The sequence below is a fragment of the Anabas testudineus genome, chromosome 24 (genome assembly GCF_900324465.2).
Source record: "Anabas testudineus chromosome 24, fAnaTes1.2, whole genome shotgun sequence".
Lineage (NCBI taxonomy): Eukaryota > Metazoa > Chordata > Actinopteri > Anabantiformes > Anabantidae > Anabas > Anabas testudineus.
In genome coordinates this window covers 12,263,979-12,278,991 of record NC_046632.1, presented here as the reverse complement: position 1 = coordinate 12,278,991, position 15,013 = coordinate 12,263,979, and the positions used below count along the sequence as shown (strand labels likewise).

At 42.0% G+C, this 15,013-nt stretch overlaps 1 protein-coding gene across 2 annotated transcripts in view; it reads left to right on the top strand.

Annotated features, from left to right (window-relative positions):
- Positions 1–4,188: 4,188 nt before the first annotated feature.
- LOC113149853 (glutamate receptor ionotropic, kainate 2-like) overlaps positions 4,189–15,013 on the top strand; it is a 57,032-nt gene continuing 46,207 nt past the window's right edge. For both annotated transcript variants that reach the window (XM_026342193.1, XM_026342192.1), the window contains exon 1: positions 4,189–4,650. In XM_026342193.1, the coding sequence (XP_026197978.1) occupies positions 4,527–4,650 (124 nt within the window). In that variant the 5' untranslated portion in view covers positions 4,189–4,526. The remainder of the gene's footprint in view (positions 4,651–15,013) is intronic.

Here is a 15,013-nt window from a genome sequence, read left to right as displayed (position 1 = left end):
CCCTGGACAATATCTGTCTTTCTGCTTAGCACTACTGCAAAGCATTACAAAAAAGACAGCTTCAGATAGGCTACGTGCACAAGGGTAAGGAAAGCATAGAGCACTGATTAGTTGTAGGAGGTTCTGTGACAAAAGGGATAGACTGAAGAACATTGTACAATAGATATGCAGCATTAAGGAGCTATTACAAATTTGTACAGATATATAAAGAGAAATATGACCTATGATTACTTAAAGGAAATAGTTTTAACACCTAGAATGTCCAACTCCTCGTAAAATACTGTTGTTGCCTACTTCATTACAGTAGGTGGCGCTATGGGCGTACACCATTCAGGTTAGTTTAAAAAAAGTGTAAAAAAAGAAGAAGAAGAATCAAAACACTAATATGTTGGAGTGGAGCAAACTTTATTATATTGGGCAGGATTGGTAAGTAAATTATGATTTGTCAACTATGACAACTTGTTCTTCCTTTTTTGTGGGATTCAAACGTTATCAAATGCAAATTTGATCTATCTAATTTAAAATATTATATATTTTGTTTATACTATCTAACTAGTTATCTTCACAAAGAGTAGGTGCTTGTGTTAGCTAAGGTCAGCTAGCTAGGCTAGCTATGCAAGCCAGCCACTCATTTACAGAACTTAAAATGTATGTTTTTGTATAATTGTCAGCTTATATTGAATAGTTACACATATAAAAATAATAGTTCTTCACATGCCTTATGCTAATGTGCAGTTATATTTTGTCTATGGTTCTAGTGATGGAGCTGCTTTAAACTTACAGAGTACTGTAGTTTGATTAAGTAACTTGATGTCATAATGATAATTAGGATGATTTGGACCCAGTTATGATGACACATGACCTCAGAACTAGTAGAATTGACATTTTTTAAAAGTATTGCCATGTTAGAAAGGAGTTGCAGATGGACACATTTCAGAGTCACAGTGCAGAACCAAAAGTAAGTCTGCACGACTGCAGTTGCTGGAGGGGGGGATTTGCAGGCATCCGTCAGCACTAACTAGAAGTGACAGTGTGCAGAGAGGTCCTAATTACTGTCTCACTTGACTAATTGTCGTCTCTGAAGAATGTATTCCCACTGAGGTCCCAGGGATCTCATTGACAGCACTGCTCAAAACATATAGGCCAGTGCTGACTTGCATACTGTAATGTTCAAAGGCATTGCTGAAGCAAAGCCACAAGTGGAATATGCACTGAACTCAAAATTGCCATGATTACTGCGCTGAAGTGTCGCTGCAAAAGGGGGAAGTGTGTGCGTTTTTGTAGAGCCCTTCTTTAGTTTGTCAGAGTGTTAAGACATCCTTAACTGCAGTCATCTTGCCATAATAGACAGATGAAGTGAGGTTGTTGTTTGCTTTCTGTGGCCAGCCGTGTTAAAATAAACTTGTAACATTCAGAATAATGCAGTAGACATGAGCCTTTAGTACAGGGCGACTGAACTGAATGAATGCCTTCTCTTTCAGGGTCTTACCATTCAAAGTGCATCAGCTTCTCGTTTCCATGGTTTCCTTCCCTGTGCCATTGCTATCTTTCCACCAGTCTGCCTGCGTGAGAGAGTGAGGGAGGGAGGGGGAGAGAGGTAGTGAGAGAGAGAGAGAGAGAGAGAGAGAATGACAGAAAGCTTTTAGCAGTGGTTATCTCTCCTTTGCATAAAGTCCCCTTTGCATTACCCAGTGCATGAATTGTGTCTGAATAAACACACCAGCCAGCTCATATGGAAGCCTCCCTGGGTTACAAAGTGAGTGGGTGTGTATAAACTCATCTAATTTGTGGTCTCCTTCGAAAACGACACGGTTTGATCATGGATGAAAAAAGAAAAGAGTACATCTCCCAAGTGACACAGGGGTATTTTCCTATTAGTCACAATGAGCTAAAGGAGCAGAAGTCATTTTAACACCATAATGAGGCAATTTGCCATACCCAACACGCCCTCTTTTCGGACTGGTTCACACACACTTTCATCTCAGCCTGTCCAGCACACTGTTAAGTGAAAAGTTTGTTAAACTATGACTTTTAATGATTGTCGATCAGGATATTAACACGTCCCTTCAAAGAGGCTCAGTTGATATTTTGTCCTTAAGTGTCCTATGCGCATGCACCAAAATTAAATTAAATCTGAATCAATTGTGGCAGCCTTAATTCTATTTTGCTAATTACATTTTTGGTGCATTGCGTGCAGGGGCACCTGATGGTTCATCACACGTAGTGCAGTATCTGTTTTTGGAGCAGAGGGCGCTGTGACATGAAGAGGAAAGTAGCATGCCTGTCAGTTGAAGTCTTCTCCCTGAGCTCAATAAGCATTCCTTTCATGCTGTGCGAGGCTCTGCTGACTTATACGGAAACCCTGAGTTTCTCCATAATTATGCTAATGGTCCAGATGGTAGCATGATGAGTGCCATTCTCTTTGATATTCTCACTCTGCGGAGTGCTGGTGTGCGGACCCACGCAAACTGACACGCGTTCAAAGTCAATGTTCACACTACTTGAACCCATGTAATTGCTTCATGTCTTCCTTTAACTGATACAAGCCCCCTTTTCAATAAATGCATGTAGTCCTCTTTGGGGAAGGGTTTTTTGACAAATCTGGTGATGTGACTGTGTAGCACTTTAAGAAAGGACAGGGCACAACTCAGAGACAGGCGCAAAGTGATCCTTATGTTGGTAACAAGCATAAGGTGAAGTGAATGATATATTTTCTCAAAACAATCCATGCAGGAATATTGTAGTGACTTTATTCTGAAGTACTTCTTCATTACACACACTTGTGCACACACAGGCCAGCCATTCACACTTGAGCCACACAATGGCTGTGTTCATCCAGGCTTTGGACGCTGGTGGCGCCGATCAAAGGGCTCCTTTCACATCTCAGTTGGGATTTAATAGCTCGACACCCTCTTGGGCCGGAGGCGCACCTATAGCTCCAGCTGATACACTGCTCCAAGAAGAGCTCCTCACTGGGGGTGGGTGGGGGGCGGGTGATGATAAGGTGCATGTAGTGTTAAATCGATGCATGCAGGGCCACGAAATAGCTGCAGATATTCATCTGTTCGATGCAGCGCATCCTATAGGATATACCCTCGTCTGAACCCGCTAATCAGATAGAAACCCGATAGGCCCACAATCTCGAGAGATATTGCATGCCTTTCCCCGTGAAATTCTCACAGCTCAAACTCGAGAATAGTCTGTTGCTGAAAGGCTTTCAAGTTTAAAGTGGAGTTATTTGCATAGGTTAAATATTCGTGCCTTTCAGCAGCTCTGTCGATATTACGGATTTGCTGTTCTGCCAATTTTAATTCCTTTCATCCCACTCCGCCCACATTTCTGGAATGATGGTGGAAATTGTTGAAAGGTTGTTGCTTGAAATCACGTAAAAAAAAAAAAAAAAAAAAACAGACAGGGAAGTTGTGAATGAGAAAACACAAGTTGGGCCTGCACATCCATACTGGGGTGTGCAGGAGTAAAATATAAAAAAAAAGAAATACAACAAGATCCTGCAGGCATGAGATTATATCCCTTGTTTGCGAAGCCCTATTGTGTGCACTGGAGTGTGTGCAGTTATACAGTTATTTCTTCTTAGGTTAAACAACAACAGTCTGCTCCCCTCCAAATCCATCGTGCAGGTTTGATGTGTCTCCGTCCATTGTGCTGAAAACATCATTAATGATGTTCACATATGATTACGGACATAACGACTTCCTTCAGATTCACATGCTTTGCTTGTGTGAATGGACTGAATGTGAACACAGGTTGTATTTGCACGTATAATATCCAACATATCCTGACACATCTTCAGGTGCGAGCGTGGGGCCAAACTTAGTGAAGAAACCCAGCAGACCACTGTAGGGTAGTGGGAAATAAAGTTCCCCGCTTCACCTTCCCCGTCACTTTCATTTCTTTCCATCCATCCATCCATCCAGTCATTACTTTCTCCATTCCCATCCGCCCTGTTATTCACCTCTTCCTCTCTTTCTATCTGTATCTCCATCTCTCCTCTCCGTTCTCTCCCTCTCTCTCCCTCTCTCTCTCTCCCTCTCTCTGTGCTGCGCGTTCACAACACTAACCTTGGCTCGACGTCAGAGCCTGTGCAGCAGTGCAGTATAATGAGAGCGCAAGCAACCCAGAGCGCCTCATAGGGGGCTGCATATCGCTGCTGTTTCCTCTGCTTGGCGCTCTCTAGCCCCTCGCCAACCCACTCCAATACCTCACCTATAGCCCATGCTTGGGCTCCCCCCTCCCCACTGGATCCGTACCCTTCGACATGGATGTCCCGCGGTTCCTCGATCCGGAGGATTGTTGTTTCTTGGCGCAGTGAAGGAGGAGAAGGGGAAGGGAAAGGAAACATGCCGGGACTGCTAATGGATTTAGGGAAAGCGCAAGTGACCATGCCGTGATCTTGCGCATCCAGGGCCGCCGTCACCCTGCCTTGCCCAACGACCGTAGAAGAATTACGGGGGAATCGTACCCGCGCAACGGGGGGATTAAACCACTGTGCATTTTTTAAAAACAACATGAAGATTACCTCCCATCATCTGATGATAACCAGTCTCGTTTTCAGGTCCAACCTCAGGCTGATCCCGCTTCTGCTCCTGTTTCTTGGTTACTCTCGCGGGATGCCGCACGTTTTAAGATTTGGTAAGATTCTGCGTGTTTCTAATAAGATTTCATCTGTAACGATGCCGAAATCACCACGAACTGATCGTGTGAGTGTCGACTGTGAAATGACATTGACGGGATGCGAGAGCTCACTGTGTGTATCGAGGTGTTCTTGTCCCGCTCCCTCGGTGTTTTCTATGTAACAGTTGGTAGACAGTTTGACCTACACTCGGAAATCACGTTGGTAAATAGTTTTTATTATAATACCCTAATATTCTCTAACACTGTTCGGCACTTATGATCTTCCCACCGCCTTCATCGTCTGTCGGGGATGAGTTCCTCTTTAATCACAGCCTTTTATTCGAGCTGTACTGTAACTTTGAAAGAGGATCAACACCTCAGAGGAAGGAGTGCAGCGATGCAACAGTTCACAAAACATCTGGACCGGATTCGTTGCTCACATCTCCTCACCACCACCACCATGCTGTCTCTTCATGCTCTTTAAAACTGCTGACCCCCACCCCCCCAGCATGTCCTCTGCAGTAAATGTTTACATGTAAACATTACTTCCGGAGTGCGGATCAATCACTGATCTGTCACAGGAGCCAGCCAATACCCCGCACACTACATACTTTATATCTTTAATCAGGCTGAACTGCGTGGACTCCTGGAGCTTGTTCAGCTGCTTATTTACGCCGTTATCGGCATTGATTAAACGGATAGTTCCGATTTCCAGTGGTGATGAGTCACGTTGGACAGACACAGAAATGTAACCGCACGACTTGATAAATGCACCAAGCGAAAAACCAATCTCCAACACTGATTGTAGGCTGCTCAGCTGTGGCTCTGCCTCTGAGTTGATTTGCCACTTTTCTTCAAGAACTACAATTTCCCATGACGAGGGGAATGCTATGATTAATACTGATTATTAAAATAGTTCTTCAACAGTTACCACCTAGGCGCATTGCCGCCTGAATCACAGAGTAAAATGTGCCATTAACGCCCGTGTTCCTCTTTTAAAATCACTAAAACGTGGCCTCCTGTGGTTTCGTCTGTTGCTTAATTAGCTCCGTCTCAGGATGGCTGCGTTTTGCCGCTCTCGGTTGAATGTACAGAGCACATCTTGGAGTGACAGGGGAGCCCCTCCTCACGGAGGATGTCATCAAGTGTTGACAGCACTTTCTTACAATCCCCAATTCCCCTGGGGGTCCTGTTTTAGAGTCAGTTCGCGTCCGCAAGACCTGCCGCTATGGCAACGGGATGTGCTTGTCTTCCGGCTGCATCCTGAGCCCGATGAGCGATTTCCCGTCTCACACGCTGTCTGACAGACGCCGGGCGTCTATTCAGTGATCCGCTGGGGAAGGTAGCGTCCCTGCGTAATAGTATTTACATCAAAGTTTCCATGCTGGCGAATAACGACTGAACTCCTCTGAGAGAAAGTGGAGCAATAATTGATAGATACTTCAAGTACTCCTGCAGAGTTGAGTGAAATCTGGGATTGGACCACACTGGTGTGTGTGTGTGTGTGTGTGTGTGTGTGTCTGTGTGCATATACCCACACACACACACACTGTGCACATGATGATAGCAAATAACACTTGAAGATTCATACCAAATATGCCACCTGTGTTGACAGGGTGGATCTGTAAGGCATCTAGCATGAGTTGCACGACAGACAACTATGAGAGATAAGAGGTGATTCACATCACTGAGATCTTTTGCTCTGAGGTAGAGCCAATGCTTGATTTCTTTTTTGCTGAGTTCAGCTGACAGTGATACGACTGGAGTGACTGACATGCCGTAAAAAAAGAAAAGACTAGTTTCTGTCCGTGGTCCTGAACTAGTGAATAAACAAGCGGCTGCGCTTCCTGTTCAGGACCCTGGACAGAGACCTGACTTTTAGAAGCGCCAGATGTGCCTGTTGCTGAATAAAAAGCCAAATGCTCACGTTTTGTAATAGACAATGTGACGTGTGTGTTCTATAGGGGGATTTAGTATGTGGGTTTTTTTGTGCAGCACTATTTCTGTCATCAAGTAGCGTCCACTTCACATCTTACCACTGGAAAATGGCTCCATTACGAGCAGTGCAGTTCATGCCTTTTAGGAAAGATAGTCTGTGCTGTGCTTGCAAAATAGTCGAGTTTCTAAAAGACAAAGATAGATTAAGATAATGTTGTGTGGGGGGAGAAAGAAAGTGTTTGCCCGTTTGTTTTATTGCCTTTCGTGTCAGATAGAAGAGGAGAAATGCAAAATTGCCTAAAGAGAAATTGAAGCCCATTGGTCCTTTTACGTCGCTGTTTCTGTCATGTAGGATGTGTTTGCTCAGCACATAATCCCAGCTGCTCCTTCAAGAGGCTGGCTAAATGAGGAGGTCAGCTCCCTTGGGTCTGTCTGTTCCCTTCCTACCCAAGTTCCATTCTGCCCAGACAGGCGGCTCACATTGTACAACCACTGCTCCGCTGTCAGGCTGAGACCTTTACACGCACACACACACACACACACACATACTGTGACACTAAACGCATAGTCAGCCCTTTGTGTCCGCAGCATTGGTCTCACCATGTAGAGCGACAAGTGTCAAAGAGGAAAAAAGCAAAATGTTTTCAGGCCACCAGCTGCAGCCAAATATGCTGAGCTAATTCCCCAGAATTATTGCGTGTTCAGTCTTTCTCATTTATAAACCTTGCAGGTAATTCATTTACTGAAATGAATCTAGTGCACCCCTTACAAGATGTAATAAAATATGCTTTAGAAGACTCTCTTTTATAACTATAACTGCTTCACATTTACCTTTTCAGAGCACTGGATGCTATTGTGTAGCTGCTAAGGATCTCAGAGAACCAGAACAAAGTGTTGTTCTTTTCAGTTGCCATTTTGGTTTTCTTTCCACTTCCCCCTGCACAATGAAGGCTGAAGTAAAAGCCGTAAAACATCCAATTTATATTTGAAATCAATCAATTTGTGGCAGTGAAAAGGGAACTTGGTGTCAAATTTGCGAGCTGAACTATGGTTGGATAACCTATTCCTTAAATTTTAAGATATTATTTATGACAGAGGTGTCGCAACACCTGATCTTCTTGCTGACGCTTTTTTCAGTGTAGTCGTATTTTAAGATGCTGCTATTATTAAAGTTCAACTCTCTCTGTTGTCATAGATGCTTGTTAGAATTCAGTGAGGTGGAAATTCAAGGGCTGTATTAAAGTCTGGATTCTACATCTTGTGACAGCCAGCTGGTAGCTAAAATTTAATGAGATCGTTTTACTTTCCTCCATGAAAATAACACTATATGTACATGGTCTTATTTCGCTGCTCCCATAACAAATGTGGAGTCGCACAGGCAATGAGTCATCGCATCTGCCCTTCCATCTGAGCTGATTGACTCTCACTTAGAGACATGTCTTATTCATGAAATGTCTTAAAATGAAACAGACCTAGTGTTTTAATTCTGGTGTCCACAGTTGTCCTGTGAGGTTGAGCGATAACGTTATCGCTGCCATCTTCAAACAACACGGGCAGAAGCAGAATGTCCCTGGGCTGTCAACTGCTGCTGAAAGCATTGTTGACTCAGAGATGCTCATTTTGTTTGTTTATATCCTGTTTATGTTTATATTTTCCCAGTACAGCTGTGTTGGGGAATATTTATGACTAAAACACGACATTGTTTTTCATTTTGGAAAGGAAATAAAGTCATTTTTTTTCAGTCCTCTGGCAAAAGACACAATCCCCTCTGGTGAAAGCTACGTTTATCTAGCTACCACCACAATGCGGTGCCAGGCCTTTATTGCGTTTCTAATATTTAACACTCTTTTCATCCCCTCAGCTGTTTTATACTGGTGAAATTACAAGGTTGTTGAGAACAAGCAAGGGTAGAGGGAACAAATTCAAGTGGAGTTTGTAGTTAATTGACTTTATTTGCTTTTGCTTTTTGCCAGCCTGAATTATCAGCGTGCTGGAGTTTAGTTTGGGATTGCAGGAATTACGGATAACACCCTGTGCCCTGGCCCACTGCCAACATGTTCACAGCAACACATTTAAATAGGCACAAAGCTGCTTAAAATATTCATGTGTCACTTGGCCCTTCCATAGCTTATAGAAATATGAAACTATCTCCACTCTGCTAGCAAATGATTTCCATGGTTTAAAAATACCCACCGTGGGTTTCAAGAACAAAGAGCAGATCTGTCTTACATTAGCATGCAGCAGCACACATGGGCATGAAGTAGGGAACTATTTAGATGGATTTCTAAAACATGTTTACAGTCCTGAGTCTTTGAAGGTCTTACTGTCATGGTTCACTTACAAAAGGCTCAATGGTGATTAAGTCAGGGTACAGATTTGAAAATGGGAAATATCTGTGAGGTATGAAATTAGTTTTCATGTGGTGCTTAGCATTAAGTCAGTTGTTTTTTTTAGATGTATCAGCTATATTTTAAAACGATTGTTTACATTAGGGGAGACTTTAGTTGATTGGCCTTGTTTGCAGAGCAACCACTTGTGATACAGTTGCCTTGTGTGTCATATTGTCTGTTTTTGCAAATCTAATGGTCCACATATCACCCATGTGAGTGAATAACTCACTAATTTTTCACAATCTATCACTCCTTGTCGTTGTCCGTCAGGGATTTCCCTTGGTTTCAGAAAGGTTAGGGGACATATCTACAGTTGTTTTGTGAAACTGTCCCCTGAGAAGAACTATGCAGCGTGTCTTTCTGTCTGGTCGTCTAGCTTGGAGCTGAGTTAAGGTCAGGGCTGAAAATGCTCACAAGAAATGATTATTTTTTTACATCTTTTAACACATGTGGATCTGTCCTCTCAAACCCACCAGGGGTGACGGAAGAAAATCCGAAATCATGCAGTAGTGTAAGAAAAATAAAAGTGTTTGTTAGAGAGAGTGATTGGATAGAGTGTGAGCAAGAAGGAAAAACAGCGAGTGTTGAGGCCAGTAGATACAGAGTAAAGATAGATTAGTTTGCCTCAGAGCAGTCCACTCTCAGCCCACTCTCAGTTCTGGTGTTTTATTACTGTTCTGTGATGGCTTCTGTGAAGAGAGACAGGAAGGACAGCAGAGTATGCTGTAGTAATATAGTGGGAGGCCAGGAGTCATGAACTGCAGCCGTGAATAGGTATCAGTAGTATCGCGTCAGTAAGCTGAAAATTCGGGGGATGAACAGATATGCATGAAACATGTTGGTTTTAGAGGAAAGAACGATGGTGAAATGTTAGTGTGATATCCTGTAGTTCTTTAGGGAGCTTAACTCAGATGTATATTTTTATTAGCAATCTTATGCTTTTATCAATGATGACTCATTAACTATTTGGCTATCCCCTCTTCAACTAGATTATAAGATGGTGGAAATCAATAAAAATCAATAAGTTTGTATTGCGGAGAGGAATAATGGAAAAAACACACAAACTGGCAGCAAAGCAAGTATAACCACTGCCAAATCCCAGATGAATCTTTCTGTGTTTATCTACCACAGGTTTCCATCTGTGCAAAATGCTAACATGTAAACTAAAAACAAAACAAACAAACAAAACACACACATACACACACACACACAAGTGCTTTCTATACGACATATGTGTGGGAGTGGATTAAAAATGCATGTTGCCATGAATTAATGACGCCTTTAAACGGCTACAAGCTGCAGGGATTTCTGTAGGACCGTAAGATCTGTTTGGCACATCCAAACTCGGTTGGACCTGTTATTTTACTCCTTGTATGATATATGTTTTCAGCTGGTGTCAGGTGGTGAGAAAAACAGACCCTCCGCTCACTGCAATATTGCGGCATGCTTTGCATCATATGTGGGTGTAAAATGTTAGACCTTTAACTTTATAGGCGCTCAAGTGTGCTACTTAACTATTAAGTGATTGCTTATGAGAGGCAAACAAACATGGCTTGTCAATGTTCGTAGGGAGGAGGTGATAGTGCTAATTGAGAGCCTGAGTAAATGTTTACTGTGTGTTTGCGCTATGATTAATACATGTAGGAGGGTCATTGATTGCCTTTTGGTGGATTAGTTTCTTGCTTAAGGGCTTAATAGTAAATCTGTGCATGTGTAATTTCATCTATGTAGTTGTGTATGAATTATGCCGTAATGTGTCCTGTAAACAGAGGCAATTACATGTTAACTCCAGGCGTGCAGGTGTAAAAAAGAAGTAAACATATTTGAAGGCACATACACCATAAATGAAAGCATTGACGTCCAAACTACATGGGATTCAGAAGTCAATTGATTATAGAAAGCCCTCCGGCTGTGTTGGCTATGATGTGAGGCACCGATCAGGTTAGGATGTGGTGATTCACCTTCATCTCCAGCCAACTGAATAAAGGAGTAAGAGGAGGAGGGGAGCGACTGGCTGAAAGAGAGAAGGCAGAATTCAGACTCCCATTGACAGCGCAGCCCTCTGAATGTATGAACATTTCTCTGTGTGAACCAAGGACACAAGGGGAAATGGGCTCTGTGGGAGGACATATTGAGGCAAGCTTACTTAAAATCATGTTCTTTGAATCAGCATGACACTCTATTGTCACGATTCACCAGGGCTATGCAAAACGTCCTCCTGCAATGTTGAAATTCATTTTTCTGTCTTTTCTGTCCTTGTGCTCCAAGATTTAATTTTTTTTTTTTTGAGCATTTGTTCGATTTGCTCTAAATGAGCCTTTCAGTCTTTTTGTATTGAAGTTATCTGTGAAAAGAGAAAAATGTCATAAGGAATAAAGTAACGTGCATTTATGTCATGTTTGCTTAAAATGTTAAGAGAAAAAGAACAAAATGTGTCATCAGCCAAAGAAATGTACAGAAGAATTGGACCAAACCTTACTGCTAAAACCTACATATTTTGGCTGTAGCAACCTTTGTTTGTAACCCAAATTAAAAACGGCACACTCTCCCTATTTGTTTGAAATCTCTCAACAATCCCACCCTCATCCATACACAAACACATACACAAACACACACACGCACTGGAACAGACTGGGATTGATTTCCCATCTCGCACAATCTGTTTTAAGATTATAAGGAGACATAATGGAGCCAATCGCCTCCATTTCCCTTGTACAGCTACCGATGACAAAAGACTCTGGGTTTCCTACGCAGCAGGGTGTGAATGAATGTGAGAAATGGCTAAATAAACAGTCAACCGCAGATCAGGAGGAAGATTCGTGATTTTTCCACCGATATCACCTCTGTTGTCTTTTGTTTCATTTATCCTCACTAGATCTAGTTCTCATTTACTGAAAAAAAATGAGCACGCATGTTTGAGGAACTTTATTATTCAGTAATTTTTTTTGTATTGTTAAGCCTCTGGCTATTTTCCTCACTAAAGTCGGCGCCTCTTTCATTTTCTTTCCTTCTTTGCTACTGTGCAGTTGCCTTGTGTGCGTTTGTAAAACAAGCAAGAGAAATTGACACACCTTTGCAGCAAAGTGGAGCATATTGAATTGAACCTGTGGCACTGATTATCAGCCTGCTTGTCCACAGCACTGGCTGATGCTGATGAACCCAGCCCAGAAGCTGACATTTTCCTGCCCTGTGGCTGAGGGACAAGGGGAGGATGCTGGTGTCCGTTCAGGTCTAATGGGCCATCCATTCAGTCGTTTAATTGAGTGTCTTTTATCTGCCTCCAGTGACCTCTTTTATTCTCCATTTCTCCCTCTTCGTTTCTTTCGCTCGTCTATTTTTTTCCGCACCCCACCCTTCTTCTTCTTCCTCCTGTCTTCCTCCCTCCCTCTCAAAACTCTCTGCTTTTTGGTTGCCTGACAGCACACCCATCTGCCATCTGCGTATTTCCTACAGCTTACTCCGACTTTAGGCATCACATGTTGTTTTCTAAACACATCTGACGAGCTGTGAGGGGGCAGTGTGATAGTGAGGTGCACTTTCAGCTTCAAATCAATATCCAGAATCCAGAAGAGAGATTTCTTCCTATTTTTCTTTTTCCCCTTTCTCTATTTCTTTTTTCTGCAGTTCAATTTTTTTACCTTTTGTCATTCTGTGCCCTTCCTCCTCATGTTGTCTTTGTCTCCCTTTGGCTCCCAGCTTGTCTCCTGGTCCTTCTGCACTACTTTGTTCTCTCTCACTATCATTAAGCCTTACTTCCCCTGCTCCTCTGGTCTCAATGTCCTTGCACACAAAGGCACAAATCCTCATTTGACATACACATCCAGAACTTTCATTTCTTATTGTACCTTCAATTTCAAAGCAAAGAATATCCTTTTCATTCTCAGATTTCCATTGAACTTACCCAGTCCTGGAATAGAACGTTATAGCTTTATCACCATGACTTACTAACATACTTTATAAGGCATGTGCTCTGGGCCTTTGTGCATAAACCTCAGTTGTGTCAAGGCTTAAGACCAGATCTTTTATTTCCCTCAGTACAGTCTCAAACCCTTTTGACAGAAATGACTTTGAGCAGTCAATACAAATATCATAGAAATCTCTCTAATGCAGCACAAACCACGAAGAGTGACTCTCCTAGTAATTTTAATTTAGCCTTTTAGATTTACTAAAGATATATTTATATTTTACTTACTACCATATTTTTAGCATTTCAAAGTCAACCTTTACTATTTTCTGTCAATATCTATCTGAAACAATAATCGGTTCTCAAAATTGATCAAGATTAAAAAAGATTATAATTACTTTATCAAATTCCTATAAAATATCTTTTTTTTTTCCATTATCACATAAAAAAACCAACTGTGAGCATTAAAAAGCCGCCTTCTGAATTAATTCTTGACCTTTGCCTCTCACAGAAGATAACATCTGCCCTTCTACAAGAAAGAAAGTCTAATTTTACAGCCATTTTGTTCAAAATTACAATGGGCAGAGTGTTATACAGGGCCATTTTGATGAGCAGGAGAACAGTGAGAATTAGAATGAGAGCAGCAAAGGGAGCAGAGAGGACGATGGAGTCTCATATAATTTGCTGTGACCTAATTGCAACATTATAAATTAAACTCCTTATAGCTCTATATCAAGGTTGGCTGCATGTGATACATGTTAAATACATGTTAGAGACGTAGAGTAAATTTATCCTGCTATTACTCTTCGGATAACAGTGATCATTTCCTATCTGCAATGTACATAGAAATACAGAAATTACACAATAGTAAGTTGAGAATCTGAGCAGCCCACATTTTGGCAAGTACGTTGAGAGACAGTTGGAAATCCCTCAGCTTAACTTTCAGAGAGTTTGTTTTAAGATAAGATTACTGTTCTCATCGGTATTTATTTTGGTGAGCACTACAGCCTGAGGGCTGGAGTATCCAGGGAGGCTCCAGACACCCAGTTCATCCTGCCTCATACTTCTCAGCTGCAATGCCATAAATGGATAATAATGCCCTAATGGTTTTATCACAATGGGGAAAGTGATTATAAACCAGAGACGCACATGCACATGTACAGTGCACAATGTTCTCCAGGCTGGACTCCTGCCTCTCTTAGGCTGTAGTGGATAATTAGCATCTCTCACACGTGCTTAGGCTTGATTAAAACTCAGTTTACAGTGAGCAGTGCTGTGAGGTCGCCATCTGTCACCTGCCGAGGCCACCATGAGACATGCTGTAGTCACAGAGAAGGAAGGAAGAGGCTGTGCGCTGTATGTGTGTGGCTGTTTTGATGAAGGAGAGAAAAAGATGGGGCATAGAAAAAGAAACGGCACAGACGGGTGAAGCATGAAGCCATAGGAAGCATTCTGTTCAATAAGCGGTCCCTCTCGCTCCCTATGGCCTGTACATTACAGCCAAATCACATATTTTCTGAGTTGGCAGAAAAAGCTCCTGACGGCAGGTTTGGGATTTGTCTTATTTACTTGAACTTTCTAACCTTGTGACTGCAGTATTGGGAATTCTGATGTTTATACTTGGATGTCAGATATGAAGTGTGAGAGCTCTAAGGCTCATAAAATCCACAATGTGTGAAAGGCATTTTATTTTTCCCACAATGCACGTCTATCAATCAATCAAACAATATCCGGATATACAGAGTTTTCATGCTACAGTGGCAATAAACGGGAACTCATAACCGCATGCTGTATATTAGTGATGTGACATTGTGATGGCAAATTTATTTAATTCTGCATTTACTAAGTACATTTGCACAACCTGTTGTATTGTAACTAAAAGTATTTGCAGTCACATATACAGTAGGCATGTTTTCCTCCAGTTAAATGTTGCCATTCTGCATGGTTGATATAGGTGTTTATGCCTCAGCTGTTGCAGGATAGATAGCTCATGTAAAACAGTATATTTTAATTTACATGACAGTAAACTCTCGTTATGACCATATGATGTAGCTGTGTAATGTCAGAAGAAGTCTGCTGTTTCTGCACAGTTTGTGTTCAGTGTGTGTAATGACACTACAGGACTACTTTACCTATAGCTGTGGTCATA